We start from the raw sequence: 12500 nt of genomic DNA, 5'->3' as shown, positions 1-12500 counted from the left end.
GGAGAGAGAGAGAGAGAGATGGAGACAGACAGAGAGGGAGGGAGAGAGAGAGAGGCGGGGAGAGAACAACAGTGACCAAAGGGCCCTGGTGTCTTTTCTTTTACCCCTCTGTCTTTTACTGCTCTTTTCATCCTGGCACCTCAAAGCTCCCGCGTGGCCTTCCTTAAGGCCCACACATGAAACGGGAGAGAGGGGTGTCAGAACACCCTCCACCTCCACACAAACGCCAGGATTCAAGAGTTACTCCCCATTAGAGCTGTGGAATGCCCTGCCCACACCCAGCTCACAGGAAATGAAATGCTCCTCTGTTTTGAGGGTCAGCCACTCTCTCGCTCTCTCTCTCTCTCTCTCTCACTCAGTCTAACTCGTTTGTTCTTTTTCTGTTCTCTTTCTTTCTTTCTTTCTTACTTTCTTTCTTTCTTTCTTTCTTTCTTTCTTTCTTTCTTTCTCTTTCTCTCTCTCTCTCTCTCTCTCTCTCTCTCTCTCTCTCTCTCTCTCTATCACCTTGGCAGCAAGGCAAGGCAAAGCGAGGCGAGGCGAGGTGAGGCAGTCTTTGAAGTGTGGGAGGTTAAGATAACTGGCACGGCCTCACGCCCCTCAGTCGGCCCGTTCACCTCCCGGGGCAAATCAAAGAGCCTGCAGCTGGGGCCGGCACACCTCCCTCCACCCACACCAGCGGTTTGGGTTTCTCTCCGGTGCAGCTCAGAAAGGAAGAAAAACGACTCTGAAAATAAGCTAACCAAAAGAGTCCCACATGCAGACTTTTGGGAACAGGGTAGAGCGAAAAAGAGAGAGAGAGAAAGGAAACAGCAGATCTGCAGATCTTTTCTGCCCCATCTCTTCTAAGTGAGGCAAGGCCACTGGAGACAGCGGGGTACCTGCTTAGCCAGCGAGACTCACGCCACACCTCAGTGCTGCAGGACCCGGGTCAGTAAAGCAAGGAACACGCCAAAATGTGCATGACATCACCATCATACTCTGGCAGGCACGAGCACTTTGAATAAAACACTAAAGACTTCAGGCACAAGCGTGCGTGCGTGTGTGTAAGCATAATCTGGGTTGTGTTAACTCCAGCCTGCTGGAAAGCCCCCCCCCACCTCTCTCTCTCTCTCCCTCTCTCTCTCCCCCTCTCTCTCCCCCTCTCTCTCCCCCTCTCGCTCTCTCCCTCTCGCTCTCGTTGCAGCGGTCCAGTGGTCTAGCCTTGCTGCGTGTGGTTGGGTGTTTGGTTCGACAGCGCCCTGCCAGGCACTGACTCCATAAAGCCAAGCAGCCTCTCAGAGTGCAGCAGTGCTCGGGGGAAGCCGCCAGAACACTGGGGCCCAGCAATAAAACAGCACCTGGAAGAAAATGATGTTTAGAACAAAGTGCTTCGTTCTGTCAGCAGTTCCTCTGGCCCAGAGACAGTAGTGATCCAGGGAAAAGCCCCAGTACAATTACACCTTAAGAATTCCACTGGAACCAACCATTCCGCAGAAAAGGGGGTGGGGTAGGTTGTCGCCTTCTCTCATTCTCTCTGTGTCTTAATCCTGTTTGTGCAGGGGAGGCCATTAAAACACCCCTGAAGAGTCTCAGAAGGAAAAGGAGCCCAGAATAGGCATGAGGGAGGGAGCGAGGGAAGGAAACCTCGGGCGTGTGCTGGAGACCCCGAGACTGGAGCTGGGAAGGGTCTGCCCACATCAGAGGAGCGGCGGTTGGGGGCCCGGGGACGGCGTAGCGGCTGCAGCGGGGGCTTCGGGCCAGCGGCCCCCGCACAGCCAGATCTGCGGGCCGGGGCGGCACTATCAAAGGGCGGCACAATGACTGCTCCCCTCCACCGGCGGCCGGCTTCAAAGAGCCCCGCTGCCTCTCCCAGGCAGCTGCGGGGGGTGGGGGAGGGGAGTTGCCTTGCCTGCATTTACAATAGGAGCCAGATTTACACGCAAGGATAGGAAGGAAGTATATGGCTGGAGTGTGTGTGCGTGTGTGTGTGTGTGTGAGAGAGGGAGAGAGAGCAGACAAGACAGCACAACATGCAGGGATGTCTCGACTTTCAGACCACTCCACCAGTCAGCTGTGTGTCTGCACAATGGACCCGCGACTCCACCCTAAACTCCAGGCACAGGTGGAGGCCATTCGCTTCACCAAAACAAGGTTGCTACGCCCGAGGGATGTCACAGCCATCAGTCAGGCGGCCGTCCCCGTATCACACAGGAAACGGACGAAGAACAAGCTCTGCCAAGTCTCACTCCACACTCAAACCTCACTGCGTTTCCTACCTAAAGCTTCCTGTGTGATTGTTCCGAGGACTTAAAATGGAGAGGCCCTGACGCAGGTGACTGGCATCAGAGCCCTGGGGCTTACGCGGAGCCCTGGCCCTGGAAACAGGGTGGGAGGGACGTGGGCTCCTCTCCCCTCTCCAGCACGAGAGGGATCTTTATTTTCGTGTCTCTCTCTCTCTCTCTGCGGCTCCCGCTGGTACAGCTCTTCCTTTCATTCCACAGAGTTCACCCTGCCCTTCCCTAATGCCTCCACCTCTGCCGCATTCCCTCACACACACACACACACACACACTCAAACGAACACACACACACACACACACTCAAACAAACACACACACACACACACACACACTCAAACGAACACACACACACACACACACTCAAACAAACACACACACACACACACTCAAACAAACACACACACACACACACACTCAAACGAACACACACACACACACACTCAAACAAACACACACACACACACTCAAACAAACACACACACACACACACTCAAACAAACACACACACACACACTCAAACAAACACACACACACACTCAAACAAACACACACACACACACACTCAAACAAACACACACACACACACTCAAACAAACACACACACACACTCAAACAAACACACACACACACACTCAAACGAACACACACACACACACACTCAAACAAACACACACACACACACACTCAAACAAACACACACACACACTCAAACGAACACACACACACACACACAAACAAACACACACACACACACACACACACACTCAAACGAACACACACACACACACACTCAAACGAACACACACACACACACTCAAACAAACACACACACACACACACACACACACAAACGAACACACACACACACACACTCAAACAAACACACACACACACACACTCAAACAAACACACACACACACACACACACACACACACCACACACACACACACACACACCACACACACACACACACACCATAAGGAAAACCCATGGCAGCAGAGCCTGCAGGCCATGTGTGTGTCCCTATACTGACAATTATCTCCTAGTGTGTAGACCAGAGGTCACTACAGGTCACTACAGTGTTTCCAGGAGTCCTCAGAATCGTTCCCAAAGATGCAGCATAACAAACAGATGAAACATTATTATTTTTGTTTAATTATCAAATGTATGATTATATATGTGTGCATCTTGTGCAGAGACAGATAAAAAAATACATGCAAATAACCCCCCAGAACAATCTATGTGACCTATATGCTCAATTTCGAAAGCTCGAAAGCAGTTCAGCGATATATATAAAAACAAAACTCAAAACAAAAAACATCAACAAAAACAAGGTTTACATTAAATGTGAACTGAGGCACGCCATTATAAAGAGCCATGCTGCATTCCTCAGACAGCTCAAGGGCGAAAAAACAGATATAGACAAATTATTTCATTTAAACGCTGTTTTCTGGAGCCCCCGCTAAGCTAACCTCAATCCAGCTCTTGGGATCTGCATACATTCAGCGCTTTCAGGATAGTGGCAGTATTCTTGGTATTATGCATATTAGTTTAAGGCTGTCACAGTGGATCAGTGAGGGTGTCCATCCCACGTCTGCCCCGCGCTGCTAATTACGGGATCAGACGCGAGAGGCTTTCTCGAGAAGAAAAGACGAGGAGCAGAGCCCTCCGGTCCGGGCTCGGGGAGACCGGCGGGGTCGCAAATCGATCGACCGCAAAACCTTTGTCCGGTCGCTTTCGGCTCGGCTGGCGAACGGATTCGTCGCATCTGCGCGGCTTTCGCTGCGGAATAACAGGACGCGACGAGCCTTTGAACAGAGCAGAAGTCTGAAGCCTCGTCCCGCCACATTGGCAGCTGCGAGCTCCGTTTCTACGGACCATTACCTAAAGGAGAGGGCCTCTTCCCTGCTCGTAACATCCTATCCTTCATGAAGGGGTTTTTTTTGTTCTCGAGCCACGCTGCATGGCCGGAAACCGCTGGCATGGCTGCTGTGTTTTCATCACTTCCATTCCACATCCCGCAGCACGTGGGGGCCATCTGGGCGGATGACAGGAGAGCTCCGCTAAAACCGGAACATTGCCTACAGCTCCACAGTATTCCAGGCATCAACTGCAGTGTGTGCTGCTGATCCGTGCCAAAGATTGATATAAAAAAACCTCAAACCAAATAAAAAAGCTCACGTAAGGATGAAATGTTTTAACACTGAAGTGTCCACGTGGTTGCACTGATCTCACAGATGTCCCATAGCAAGCTGAGTGAGTAAGCTCTGGGTGCAGCGTGACAGCACAGGACATGCTACGGGCTGTCCCCCAGCAGAGACACTCACAGAGCAACAGCTCCACAAGGACTTTCCATTTAAAGAATGAGAAATACAAGAACCGAGAACTCACAGGTCATTACGTGAGAGAATGTGTTCTGAAGATCATGAGCACACACACGTAGGGACACGCAGACTGACTCACGCGCACGCACGCACACACACACAGGCTGAGGATGACAACTTTAGGGTTAGTCTGTAAACACAGTCAGGGTGCCGAGGTGTGAGGAGGTGCAGGGAGGGCCTCTTACCAGTGCTCAGATGTACGCCGTTTTCATTCTCTGGCCTGTACCTGTAGAAAATGGCATCTTTTAACAAAGGGGGAGGGGTCTCTTAAAATGCTAACCTTTAACCTTTAACCTTCTGGTCCTAAGAAAAATACAGAGATCAGTACAGAATCTAAAGTGTTACTGTACAGCACTCCATCACACTAACACCGACAGACTGGTTGATAAACAAACACAGTATTATAAACAGAATTTGAATAACATTAGGTGTTTTTTTGTTATTTTGTTGTGTTGCTCTGAAGGACTTAAGGAAGCAAGACAGGAAAAGAGAGCAAAGAAAAAGCCTAAGGGAGCCGGACGGACTAATCCCATCTAAGGTTAGACTAATCCCAACTGAGGCGAGACTAATCCCAACTGAAGTGAGACTAATCCCAACAGAGGGGACGGACCAATCCCAAAAGTGGGGATGGACTAATCCCAAAAAAAGGGGACGGACTAATCCCAATTGAGGGGCAGACTAATCCCAACAGAGGGGACGGACCAATCCCAAATATGGGGACGGACTAATCCCAACAGTGGGGACAGACTAATCCCAAAGACTGAGCTGTGTGGGGTGTGCGAGGGATGGACAGACAGATGCATGAATTAAAAAGCAGGAGTGACAGAGGACGGTGGTGAAGTGTGGTGAGGCCGCGTGGTGTGTTTTCTGAAGCTGTAATCATCTGCCTGTGTCCCACTCCCTAAAGATCCACTCCAGACACAAAGGCAACCTGTTCCTGGGTGTCCGGGCCAGGGCTGCCCCTTATAAGAAAGGAGCCAATCACAAAGGAAAGAGAGGGAGAGAGGGAGCAGATGGGCAGAGGGCTCTTACCTGACGCAGACTCCTGGAGTTTCTCCCTCTTCCTTTTCTTCTTCTTTCCCTGGAAAATATCCAGGAGAACGCTTAAAGTGCGGCCCCAGCACTCACGGCCACTAGACCACTCGTAACCGTCTGCCTTTTGCCATGTTCACTCATCCCCTGTAGGGCGTGGCCGACCAGGGCCCGGCCAATCACTGCTCCAGCCTATCACAGCACTGAAGGTGCCTGCCAATCACCACTCCAGCCTATCACGGCACTGAAGGAGCCTTTTGCTCCTGCCCATGCGAGCTCACTGTTGGAGCCCCTTGTCTTTGCATTTCCTGATCCAGTTCGTCTCTATGACAACACTACAATTCAAACACTCCTTGTTAATCCTTCTGCATGACATTAGAGGCTAATTATCGATCAAAAAAATGACACATCCAAAATAAAATATCTGTCCTACTCTAATTTGCATGAAGAACACTACTCTCGAGCCAGAAGTCTGGATTGCTTGAGGATTTGTAGCTTAGCCCAAATCCCTTCGCAGGGTAAGTAGGTATAGATAGCACCATGCCATCATTTTGCGGTCCAATATAAGACACGTTTTGGTTGCCTGCTGTAAAAGTCTGATAATCCATTTATTCAGTCGCTAATCTGTGTACTCTAGCTGTGGCTGACAGCTAGGAGCCAGAGCAGGGCTGGAGCGTGCGTGTAACACGCACATACACACTCACAGCTCTTACCGTTTAGCACGGCTGAATACAGCCCTGTGCCCACTGGTAGGGGAACCAGCTGAATGGAAAGTCGATCCTGCTTTGAAGTGTTTCTGAGCGCTGTTTTGGCCCCACTGGCTTTCCACGCGGTCACTGTTTCGTCTTCACAAGCTCAAGTCCGTTGTCAGGTTCTTGAACTGTAACACTCTGGTTCTCGTGTAAAGTTCATTTATTTAAGTAAAGACTACGACTGTTGCTGAACCTAGTCTTGTTCACACCGTGACAGGTCTTTTTGTCTGTGCTGTTGAAATATCCCACACAGGAAGTGGTGCTGGACCAGCCCTGCGTCTTTGCTGGTGTGGACGCTACACTGAGCACGGCCCTGCGTCTGTGCTGGAGTGTGTGTGTGTGTGTGGACTGAGCACGGCCCTGCGTCTGTGCTGCAGTGTGTGTGTGTGTGGACTGAGCACGGCCCTGCGTCTGTGCTGGAGTGTGTGTGTGTGTGGACTGAGCACGGCCCTGCGTCTGTGCTGGAGTGTGTGTGTGTGTGTGGACTGAGCACGGCCCTGCGTCTGTGCTGGAGTGTGTGTGTGTGTGTGGACTGAGCACGGCCCTGCGTCTGTGCTGGAGTGTGTGTGTGTGTGTGGACTGAGCACGGCCCTGCGTCTGTGCTGGAGTGTGTGTGTGTGGACTGAGCACGGCCCTGCGTCTGTGCTGGAGTGTGTGTGTGTGGACTGAGCACGGCCCTGCGTCTGTGCTGGAGTGTGTGTGTGTGGACTGAGCACGGCCCTGCGTCTGCTGGAGTGTGTGTGTGTGTGTGGATTGAGCACGGCCCTGCGTCTGTGCTGGTGTGTGTGTGTGTGGACGCTACACTGAGCACGGCCCTGCGACTGTGCTAGAGTGTGTGTGTGTGTGGACTGAGCACGGCCCTGCGTCTGTGCTGGAGTGTGTGTGTGTGTGGACTGAGCACGGCCCTGCGTCTGTGCTGGAGTGTGTGTGTGTGGACTGAGCACGGCCCTGCGTCTGTGCTGGAGTGTGTGTGTGTGTGTGGACTGAGCACGGCCCTGCGTCTGTGCTGGAGTGTGTGTGTGTGGACTGAGCACGGCCCTGCGTCTGTGCTAGAGTGTGTGTGTGTGTGGACTGAGCACGGCCCTGCGTCTGTGCTGGAGTGTGTGTGTGTGTGGACTGAGCACGGCCCTGCGTCTGTGCTGGAGTGTGTGTGTGTGTGGACTGAGCACGGCCCTGCGTCTGTGCTGGAGTGTGTGTGTGTGTGTGGACTGAGCACGGCCCTGCGTCTGTGCTGGAGTGTGTGTGTGTGTGGACTGAGCACGGCCCTGCGTCTGTGCTGGAGTGTGTGTGTGTGTGTGGACTGAGCACGGCCCTGCGTCTGTGCTGGAGTGTGTGTGTGTGGACTGAGCACGGCCCTGCGTCTGTGCTGGAGTGTGTGTGTGTGGCCTGAGCACGGCCCTGCGTCTGTGCTGGAGTGTGTGTGTGGACTGAGCACGGCCCTGCGTCTGTGCTGGTGTGTGTGTGTGTGGACTGAGCACAGCCCTGCGTCTGTGCTGGAGTGTATGTGTGTGTGGACTGAGCACGGCCCTGCGTCTGTGCTGGAGTGTGTGTGTGTGGACTGAGCACGGCCCTGCGTCTGTGCTGGAGTGTTTGTGTGTGTGTGTGTGGACTGAGCACAGCCCTGCGTCTGTGCTGGAGTGTGTGTGTGTGTGTGTGTGGACTGAGCACGGCCAGTGGCTGTATAGTGGGAGCAGTGAGAGAGGCATGGCAACCATGTCCCAGGGGAGACAGATAAACAGTGCAAAGCACCTCAGTGGTAGAGTGAGCGCGAGTGCTGGAGCCACACTTTTGTACACAGACAGGCAGGTTTCACACACACACACACACACACACACACACACACACGAGCACACACACACACACACACACACACGAGCACGCACACGCACACATGCACACGTGCATGCACACACGCACGCACACACACGTGTGCACAAAAACATGAACACACATACACACACGTACACAACACAGTGTTGGTGAACTGAGGGAGAGCCAGGTATGCACAAGACAGATACAGAGAGACCAAAAAGAGAGACTTGCTCTTTTGTTCCTGACTCTAATAGTGTGTGAACAGACATCTACATCTGCTATTGCATTGACAGAGCAAAGCCGTGGGGTCAGAGGGTTGAAAACAACACACACACTCACACACACCTCATTTGCCACCGGGTCCGTGTAGATACTTACATAATTGTCTCTGGCAGACCAGCCGGGGTATAACTGCATGTGCAGCTGCCGTTCCTTGCGCGCTAACTCATAATACTTTGCTTGCTCTTCCCGTGATAAAGCATGCCACTGTTCCAGAAACAAGAACACACACACTCAGTGGAGAGATCGGCCTCGTGTTCCCCAGCAGAGTGACGCGTGGTAGAGTGGTACAAAACCCTTTTAAACTTGCAAGCGTTTTGTACTGGTGTTGTCGTGCGTAAGGGCGGCGAGGAAGAAACACGATGAGGAGATTAAAACTCCAGCAGCCAGGAAAAAAAACCACTTTGATTTCACATCAAAACACTGGTTTCAATTTAGTGGCACTTTACTTTAAACGATGTCAGCAGACAGCTCCCCCACATGGCCGCCGAGCGTGGCTTTGCTGCATACGCCAGCCCCAAATCGCTTGGGCTTGGGCTAACGCGTTAAATGCGCTCACTGGTTCTTGTTTTTTCCAAAATGAGGAACGTGTTCTGGCAAACCCGGGAAGCGCTCTGCACGCCTCCCCTCCCCAGCAGGGATGGACCATGAGGGAAGACTCACCCTGCGGCCCAGGATCTGGTTGATGGCAGCGCTCTCCTTCAGCGTGCACTCCGCCACCACGTTGGCGCGCATCTCCTTCATGTACAGCATGAAGGCGTTGAGCGGCTTCTTGATGTGAGGCCTCTTGGGTTCCTGTTCCTTCCTCTGTTCGTGCTGAGGTTTCCTACAGGGACGATCGCAGGCAAGCAGCCGTGAGACAGGCCGGGGTGGGGGGTGGAGACAGAGGGACCTAGCAACAGTGATGTCATCCACTGGCTGGTAATCGTGTCCAGTTGCGTGCTTTCATGCACTGAGAGAGAGACTGAGATTACATCACCCAACTAGGCCAGAGTCTTAGCCCAGCACTCCACCATCAGCTACCTGGAGCTAAGTGGGGAGAAAGTCTTATCTGGTCACTACACCTTCTTCTGGTCACTACACCTTCTCCTGGTCTGGTCACTACACCTTCTCCTGCTCACTACACCTTCTCCTGGTCACTACACCTTCTCCTGGTCTGGTCACTACACCTTCTCCTGGTTGCTACACCTTCTGATCTGGTCACTACACCTTCTCCTGGTCACTACACCTTCTCCTGGTCTGGTCACTACACCTTCTCCTGGTCACTACACCTTCTCCTGATCTAGTCACTGCACCGTCTCCTGGTCACTACACCTTTTCCTGGTCACTATGCCTTCTCTGGGTCTCTACACCTTGTCTGGGTCACTACACCTTCTCTGGGTCAGGCTGAACAGAAGTCGAAATTCAACAAATATTGTGTGTGTGCAGAAGGGAGTAGCGTGGTGATGACACACGATGGGTCCGGGACAGAGCGCACTATCCGTGCGAAGGGAGGAGTCTGACGAATCTCTCCGTGACTCGGTGGAACAGGAACAGGCAGAGCGGGAGGAAGTGAAGGAGGAGAAAAGAGGAGGACACTCACATGTGCAGGAGGTCCGTCTCGTGGGGGGGCTCATGCTTGACCTGGGGGCTGACGATGGCAGGGTGGGGAATACCTGTGGCGTGGGGGCCCGGGGGCCCTGGAACCATGTGGTGAGAAAACCTTCAAACAGAGAAGCCCGAAATAAGTGCGTGTAACTGTGTGAGACACAGAGGGACACAGCAGTATAGTCTGCAGTACAGAATGTGTTTTACATTTCAGATTAGGAACTCAACATGTTTTAAGATGTTCTTTTGCATTTTTATTATTAATAATAATAACAATAATAAATAACCATGGTGTTATTACTACTGAAGACCCATATATTTGTGGAATCTATAAGCAGTGATCCTGATCCAATGTTGACTAACTAAAACTCTAGTACTTATTTTAGGGTGTTTATTACACTGATGTTGACTAACTCTAGTACTTTTTGTTTATTGCACTGATTGTTGTCTGTTATAGAGCTTATATGTGTTTTGTAAATCTAGTCATCAGCAGTGATGCCTGTATTTCTACAGTATTCTAGTTCACTGGTATGTTAGACTCTAACCTGCTGTACTGTACTAGGATGTATTCTATGAGGAAACGACAAAGCACTTTGGTAAGTCGCTCTGGATAAGAGCGTCTGCCAAACGGCGTAAATGTAAAAGTAAATGTAAATTACTATTAAACAACTGGACTTTGATTGTTATTATTCTGTGGGCTATTGTCACATGCTGTACTGGAGATCTGGCTCTGATCTGGGTTCGCTGCAGTGGCAGAATGCTCGTGCACTGTCCCGCATGTTTGGCACACCCAGGAAGGCAGCCACCCCCACCCCGAGACACCCCAGCATCGGGCTGCCCAAGAATGGCACCAGTACCCACCACAGAGTTACATTCCCCAGGCAGAGAGGATGAGCACTGTACCCGGCTTGCGCACGGGGTGGCTTGCGTCCACAGTGGTTTGAGCTGTGTGCTGCTTAGCTGTGTTTTGGTGCCCTTTAGCTAAAATTGCATTATCTTTGCAACAACCCCCCACCGCGGGCACGCAGGGGACGGCAGGAACCTTCTTCAGTGAGCGCTTCTAATTTCGAGGGTCAGAGAACTGTGTGGTGGTCCAGTGAATGATCTTCAAACCATTTGTTCCAGCCATCTGTGTTGGTCCCCCAGCTGCGTGTGTAATGTGTTTTGTTTTAGCATCGCTGTATTCTGCGTTCAGTGACAGCTATGGGGTTCAGACAGCCCGGGAACTGGTCTCCGTGCGCTCTGTTCAGTTTCGGTTAGCCTCCGTCTTGATCTCGGCCCGGGGTTTGGCCCCGACTACCGCTTGCGGTCTGCTCTGGGACCAGCGTGTTTACAGGCAGGGTCCTTGTTCGCCGCTGCGGCCGGCGCGAGAGGCGCCGACCTGTTTTCTCCCCTTGTCTCCTTCGTGTCTCACATTCGACTCACGTGCGTCTCTGTGACGAGCCGAGGAACTGGGGGAGATCAGCTCTGGCAGTGACATGAAGCCCAGATGAAGCCAGGAAAGCCAGGAAAGACACGGGATAACACTCGACATGTGGTCACACACACACACAGACACACACACACACACACACACACACACACACCCACACAGGGCCATACACACCCTGGGGCTCAGCTCACTGTCTGCATATGGGTGAGTGATGAGCGCAATGTGTTCACTCTGAAGGAAGGAGAAACATCTTGATTCCAATTGCTGCTTATTGAGATTTTGAGTGAGTAAATGTGTGTGGGTGTGTTAGTGTGTGTGACTGTGCACGTGTGTGTGCCCATTGTATACACTCACCAGCCAAGAGGCGGGGTGATCTGACTGACGCCTCCAGGGGAGAGAGAGTAAAAGTTGGCAATATCTGGTCCAGAGTGATGTCTGGGCATACCTAGAGAGAGAGAGAGAGAGAGAGAGAGAGAGAGGGAGAGAGAGAGAGAGTGGGTGAGAGAGAGCGAGAGAGAGAGAGAGGGAGAGGGAGAGAGAGAGAGAGAGAGAGAGAGAGAGAGAGAGAGAGAGAGAGTTTCTCACATGTATAGTTTTAGCAGTGTGGATGTTTCCAATGTAACACACTCTGACATCCTCACACTGAATACACACTGGAGGCAACAGTCACACTGCAGCATACAGTCAGTAAGTGTGTATGCATGCATGCACACACCTATTATGTGTGTGTGAGAGAGCACACCCTGGATGTCCACAGACAGACAGAGAGGTGGACCGAGAGCAGCGTGTGAAGAGCAGAGTCAGAGTGTGTGTCTGAAGTCAGCCGAGCTGTCTAAGAGGATCGGGGCTAATTACGGAGGCTCGCGCTCCTCTAATGCTCTCTGCTGATATGATTCACAGTGTCCGTGACTTTCAGTTTGCCTGTGGCACTTAAGCTCCTCAT

At 52.0% G+C, this 12500-nt stretch overlaps 1 protein-coding gene across 1 annotated transcript in view; it reads right to left on the bottom strand.

Moving 5' to 3' along the window:
- lef1 (lymphoid enhancer-binding factor 1) overlaps positions 1-12500 on the bottom strand; it is a 39060-nt gene that overhangs the window by 1350 nt on the left and 25210 nt on the right. The window contains 5 exon segments of the mRNA XM_035531866.1: positions 5696-5744; positions 8638-8745; positions 9202-9364; positions 10121-10240; positions 11912-12002. Of these exon segments, the coding sequence (XP_035387759.1) occupies positions 5696-5744; positions 8638-8745; positions 9202-9364; positions 10121-10240; positions 11912-12002 (531 nt within the window).

Source organism: Electrophorus electricus, chromosome 11 (assembly GCF_013358815.1).
Source record: "Electrophorus electricus isolate fEleEle1 chromosome 11, fEleEle1.pri, whole genome shotgun sequence".
NCBI classification, from domain to species: domain Eukaryota; kingdom Metazoa; phylum Chordata; class Actinopteri; order Gymnotiformes; family Gymnotidae; genus Electrophorus; species Electrophorus electricus.
Note: the sequence above shows the minus strand (reverse complement) of the source record. Positions and strands in the feature narration are given on the sequence as shown.